The following is a 6,192-nucleotide window of genomic DNA, read 5'->3' as shown; positions in this document are numbered from 1 at the left end:
ACAGCACGGGGAGGTGGAATCTGTGCTTTGCATTTCATTCAATGAAAAGCAATCAAAGTGAGCAGGAACTGGTCCACGCGTAGCCTCAGAGGGTTTAATCATCCAACAGTATTGAGTGGTGTCACATTCAACCTCATTCCGGGACACGCGAGTGCAGCAGCCTGACGTGCATTCGATATCATTATATTATCCAATGTATGTTTGTTACCATGAATTCATTTTTTTTTTAAAGGGGTCCAAAGAGCGCTGATTCGGTCTGATTAGCCTTCTCCAACCAGACGGGGATTACAGCGTTTTAGTCCGTAATTATTATTACAGCAGACGCCAGCAGAGAGAGAGAGAGAGAGAGAGAGAGAGAGACCCAGGAAACAGCAGCAGGAGAACAGGACTATCCTCCAGAGTCCGTGCCACGACGCGGACCCACGCTCTCCCCTCCCGGCAGAGCTGCCTCTCTGCGCCGATAACAAGCATCCCTCTTCTGCTCAAGATGGCGGTGCAGGCTGCGGGAAAGGATGGAATAGTGAGTATTATTGTGGTGCTTTTACGCGCGCGTGTGTGTGTGTGTTGTGTGTGTGTGTTGTGTGTGGTGGATTTGGTGTATTAGCGCACCGCGGGGTGTCTTTTAACTCGTGCGCGCCGCGCGCAGCGCATTTTACACATTCGCGAGGAGACTCCTCTTTCATGTTGAGGGGAATCCAATATGTGAAATGTATCTGTGTGTGTGTGTGTGTGTGTGTGTGCGTGTGTGTGTGCGCGCTCTCCTGGGCTGCTCACCGGGTCATCGCAGTGCAAACCTAAAGAAAAAAAATGCGTAAAATATGCAAATATGCAGTTTATTGGGGCGAATTTACACTCTTACAAGGACGCGCGACAGGATCCTTGATGGGGGGGGGGGGGGCACAACACTGAGCGTGTACTGTCAATAACAGGCCTGCAGCCTCGTGCTGGTTAACCCGGGTTAAGTTTCATATCCCACATTTACCTGTTTGCGTGCTTTATTGTTGTCGTTTCTTTCTTTTTTTAGTCCCCGGTAGTGAAGAACGTGGAGGATGAAGACCTGAACCAGTCGCTGGGGAACCCCGGCCTCATCTCCCCCGACAAGGAGGACGTATCGCGTCAGCTGGTATGGAAACAACTGTACGACATCAAAAGTTGTGTATCGTTTTTGACGCATCGCTAACGTAAACACATTCGCTCCGGTTGGCGCAGTCGGTGCCGTTCAGCGGGCGCATCCGGGGCGCCATGCGGCCAGGGAAGAAGATCATCGTGATGGGCATCGTGGATCTGGAGCCAGACAGGTGAGATAAACACGAAACAATGCATGCGCGCGCAGCTTATCTGCGGAGCACATTCACCTCACCACATTTCAAACATGCTTTTAGTCAGACTTGGACACGCACTGCGTGGAGGCGTCTTAAGTATGCAGAGACAGGGCGTTCCCCCAAACCAGCAGGAGAGAAGAACAAGGGGGTTAACATGGGACTTCAGTGAAGCAGACTGTTTTGGGTGTGTTCCTCCAGCCTCCGTGGAAACTTGCTGTCAGACCTGGATGAAGCGTGCCCCATGACCTCATCGTGTCCAGAAGCTGCTTCCTGCTGCTGGCACCAGTGTTCATGGCAAAGTTCACGTGGCCGCTCCAAAAAAACAGCCCCCAGTCTGCCTTGTTTATAGTGGTATTGCTTTTATTGATACTGTATACCATGTCAAAAAAATAGGCTGTATTGTTATTATTATAGTACAGAGAAGGCACACCCTGGGGGGGGGGGGGGGGAGCAGGGATTATGCATAATTAACACACAATGTGTTTGCTCCTACGCAGCAGAAGCAGAATTATGTTTTTGACTCATCCCAGATTAGTCACTGGACTCATATGCTGCCTGTCTGACCCCCATCTTGTGCCCCCCCCCCCCCCCCCCCCCCCCCCCCCCTTCCTCAGGATTGACGTGAGCCTGACCTGCGGCCGAGACTCGGAGAAGGAGGGGACTCCGCACGACGTGGCCCTGAAACTCACCGCCCGCTTCGCCGACCGCCAGTTCCTGCGCAGCGCCCGCATCTCTGGGAAGTGGACGGGGGAGGAGGCGTCCACCGCCTACTTTCCCTTCATCCCCGATCAACCTTTTAGGGTAATGACCCCCCCCCCCCTTTTTTTTTATTTGCATGCAGGTTCAGGTTGCTGGTTTCTTGTTGGAACTCGTGTCTTGTAGCTCGAGTGTCCCTTTGATCTGATTCACCTCGTGCTCTTCGTTGTCATGGTTTCTCTTACACGCCGGATCTTGTTTCATTCGGGAGCATTTTTTCTTTAATTCCATAAACTCGCTCTTACAACAAGAGCAGAAGAAGATCAGATGAGTTGGCCACAAACCTCCAGTGTTATCTAAACCGGATTAACAGCTGCATTCTCTCTACTGAACACCAGGGGGAGACTCCTCTGGTTGTATAGAAGTCTATGCTTCATGTGTTAAAGCTGCATTCTCTCTACTGACCACCAGGGGGCGACTCCTCTGGTTGTATAGAAGGTCTATGCTTCATAGTTAAAGCTGCATTCTCTCTCCTGACCACCAGGGGGCGACTCCTCTGGTTGTATAGAAGTCTCTGCTTCATGTTGTTCAAGCTGCATTCTCTCTACTGACCACCAGGGGGGACTCCTCTGGTTGTATAGAAGTCATTGCTTCACGTGTTTAAAGTGCATTCTCTCTACTGACCACAGGGGGTGACTCCTCTGGTTGTATAGAAGTCTATGCTTCACGTGTTTAAGCTGCATTCTCTCTCCTGACCACCAGGGGGCGACTCCTCTGGTTGTATAGAAGTCTATGCTTCATGTGTTAAAGCTGCATTCTCTCTCCTGACCACCAGGGGGCGACTCCTCTGGTTTGTATAGAAGTCTATGCTTTCACGTCGTTAAAGCTGCAATTCTCTCTCCTGACCACCAGGGGCGACTCCTCTGGTTGTATAGAAGTCTATGCTTCATGTGTTAAAACTGCTCCATCACATCCGTCTCCTGTAAATACCGGCTGCCTCTCCTCTGTGCGCTGCATCAGGGTCATCAGCTGTGTGTGTGTATGTGTGTGGGGGGGTGGGGTGTGTGTGTGTGTGTGTGTGTGGGGGGGGGGGGGCAGCAGCACATGCATGATGAGTAATTCTCATAAGACCTGAGGACAGTGTCCGCTCCAATAATTCTGAAAAAGCTCATGAATAACACATCTGGTGTTCGTGAACTCGCCGGCCTTTAAGAGAATCCTCCTCCAACTGAAAGACACACAGGAGACTTGTGTTTGTGGTCTTTAAAGACTTCAGAGACCATCTCCGGATTATCTTTTCGTTATGTGACGCGAGCGCTCTGATAAAAGTGTTTTGCGGTGGGAAGCTGGAGGCTGCAGATTAACACGGCGGTCGTGTGGTTTCAGCCTCAGGAAGTGACATGTTTTTGACGAGCAGCTCAAGGACTCACTTTCAGCTCATTCATCAGATAGTATTTTTACACACACACATATATATATATATATATATATATATATATATATATATATATATAAATGACATATGGGGAAACTCAACTAGGACAGCAGCTTTTGGGCTTTTTTTTTCCAGTGAAAAAAACAGAAAAGTAATTCAAGTCTAAATGTGTTCAAACTGAATTTCTTCTTTATTCTCCAAACGATATAAAACAACTAAATATGAGTGCTTTTCATTAGTTGTTAAGCACATTTTAAATGGGCAGTTCAAAAATGCACATTTGTCCTCTTACCTGCGATGGAGATCGTTTTGGGGTTTGGAGATATCGTCCGTCTCTCCGTTATTCGTATTAATCATCTTTTATTGCAGTTTGATGCACCCGTGCTGCTGTCATTGCTTCATTGTGCACTAATTTATGATACTTTATAATGTATAATTTATTTATTTTGTGCAGATTGAGATCCACTGCGAGCACCAGAGGTTCCGGATATTCGTGGACGGACACCAGCTCTTTGACTTTTACCACAAAGTGAAATGTTTCTCCTCCATCGACACGGTCCAGATCCAAGGAGACCTCCTGATCACCAAGCTCGGTTAACGCGCCTCCTGCTCTGCCAACCTGTTGCGTCATCACCGATAACCCATCATGCAACACTGCGGCAAGCGTAACAACCTGGATGAAAAAAGGGCTCCGAGTCGACAGTTCTTCGGCTACGTTTTCATTCACTTCTTTTTCTATTTAAGATGCTTTTTGAGAGATTTATTGTGTGTGTTTCTCTTTGTAGTTTTTGTCAGATCAGGGATCTCGCAGCTTATTAAATGGCACAGTATTTTTTTTCATGCCGAGGTAAAGAACCCAGTTACTCAGGAACCAACATCGGACCCTGAGCGGATGACAAGTTGCTTATGGGTGCAAATCTAATTTAGATGTTTTAATTCTGCAACTCTTTTAAAACCTTTTGGATAAACTGGAAAATACATGTTGATCAAGCTAAAAAAAAAATATATATATATAAAAAAAAAAAAAGGACTGCAAGATTCTGCAGAATTCGATTGGACCTTCTTTTTTTTTTTTAAATATCCAACTCGTGGCCCACGAACGTGATTTTCATATCAGATCAAACCGTTTTTTAAAGAAAAACATTGCAGATTGTTGGACTCTTTCAGATTTGCTGTATTTATTGTTGCAGTTATCCTCTAAAAAGTAAAATAGTCTGATCACAGTAAGGAGAACATCTGTTCTGATGTTCCCCCCACACACACACACACACACTCAGCGGCCCCTCCCCTCCTTTGGTCTTATCCCTGTTGTCACGGTAACACGCTGCAGTCTCACCGACCCAAATCCCCCCCAAATGAGGATTAAATCATGGAAGCGTCCCGCACCGCACACTGCGTCTGTGTGTGTGTGTGTCGGTAGTGTTCTCCCCGAAGATGGGCATAATTCTACTTCCTGCTCAGCCACGCGGGACGTTTCTGTTTCCTGTAAAAGAGGAAACCCTCGTCTGAATCGAACGCTAAACCGATATGCAACTAATTCTCATTAACAAAAAGAAAAACAACGTGTGCAGGTGTTAAACTACCGCCCTTCAGCCCCTGGTGGTATATAGAATGTATAGTCTTCATGTTTCTATAGTAGCATAGTGATGACGCACAGGCTTATGACTCACCGTCACAGTTCTCTGGCGGTACGGTCGGTGCCGTCAGTCCCATTTACAGTCGGGTGGTTTTTTTTACGGCGTTTCCTGAATCGTTCCACTTTGGTCCGCTCGGAGACGGACGCGTGAAACAGCTGCATCAAAGCAGGTTCAACGTCTGAAGCAAAATGCACAGCGAAAAAGCTAAAATACTCTCAGTATTACGAGTGCTACGCCTCTGTTTACACCTCTTGGAGGAGCAGCGCTCACACGCTGGTGTATTTACGTTATACAATATCACGTTATGGAGTCGATATTGAACAATGCATCGGTTACTCGTGCTTTTTATAGATCGGTTAGAAGCCGTCGAGGAGAACGGCTTTTTGTATTTGGGGATGATTTAGTTATGAATGTTGGTAAAACATCAGTTCTGCGAAGCGCTACAGACGAAGCGAAGCGGGATTTATTTATTTTATTTTCCACCTGTCACGTTGTTCCTATTAATGGTTTGTAATTATACGAGTTAAGTGTTTATGAACCGTCTTTATTTACAACTTATTAGAAAGGTAAAAGGTCGTCTGTAAAGTTGAATGCTCTTCACGGTTCGAAGAAGACGTTTTGTTGTTGTTGTTGTTTTGTTTGTTTTACGCCTCAGTTTAGATCCAAACAACCTTTTTCTGCTGCTGTGAACTTGGAGCAAGCCATGACCTCTGCGCAGGCCACTCGGTGACCTTTGCTCTCACATTAGTTGAAGCTTTCCTCGCGTTGAGACCTTACGAGCAATAAGGCCGAGTTGGGACGCAAACAGGAAGTGAGTTTGGTCTGAGACGGCGGCGAGAGACGCAGAAGCTCTGCGGCGGTGCGACCGAAACAAAACGTGTACAAATAAGATGTGATGTGTTGTTTTTTTATACCGTTGTTTTTGTGTTCTTTCTATTTACTGGTGACCATCCATTTGTAAAGTTACCTGTAATATTGTTACTGTACGCCACGTGAAGTGTGACCATCGAGGACGCGTTAAAGATCAGAGCTGCAGCGATTAATCGATTAGTTGTCATCCATCGCATTGATTAACGACTAGCTTGAAGATTCGGTTTGGGTC

At 46.8% G+C, this 6,192-nt stretch overlaps 1 protein-coding gene across 1 annotated transcript; it reads left to right on the top strand.

Moving 5' to 3' along the window:
* LOC117743792 (galectin-related protein B-like) lies at positions 1 to 6,192 on the top strand. Its single transcript, XM_034551645.1, has 5 exons — positions 1 to 520; positions 1,025 to 1,123; positions 1,210 to 1,298; positions 1,937 to 2,123; positions 3,908 to 6,192. Exons 1-5 carry the CDS (start codon positions 488 to 490, stop codon positions 4,049 to 4,051), a joined length of 552 nt encoding a protein of 183 aa, XP_034407536.1. The 5' UTR covers positions 1 to 487; the 3' UTR covers positions 4,052 to 6,192.

The sequence above is a fragment of the Cyclopterus lumpus genome, chromosome 15 (assembly GCF_009769545.1).
Source record: "Cyclopterus lumpus isolate fCycLum1 chromosome 15, fCycLum1.pri, whole genome shotgun sequence".
Lineage (NCBI taxonomy): Eukaryota > Metazoa > Chordata > Actinopteri > Perciformes > Cyclopteridae > Cyclopterus > Cyclopterus lumpus.
Note: the sequence above shows the minus strand (reverse complement) of the source record. Positions and strands in the feature narration are given on the sequence as shown.

Excerpts from the sequence above, each read along its gene's own strand:
- LOC117743792 (XM_034551645.1), top strand. The coding sequence starts at position 488 with ATGGCGGTGCAGGCTGCGGGAAAGGATGGAATA. Across the intron at positions 1,124-1,209 it reads AGGACGTATCGCGTCAGCTG|TCGGTGCCGTTCAGCGGGCG; the intron begins GTATGGAAACAA and ends CGGTTGGCGCAG. Across the intron at positions 2,124-3,907 it reads TCCCCGATCAACCTTTTAGG|ATTGAGATCCACTGCGAGCA; the intron begins GTAATGACCCCC and ends TATTTTGTGCAG.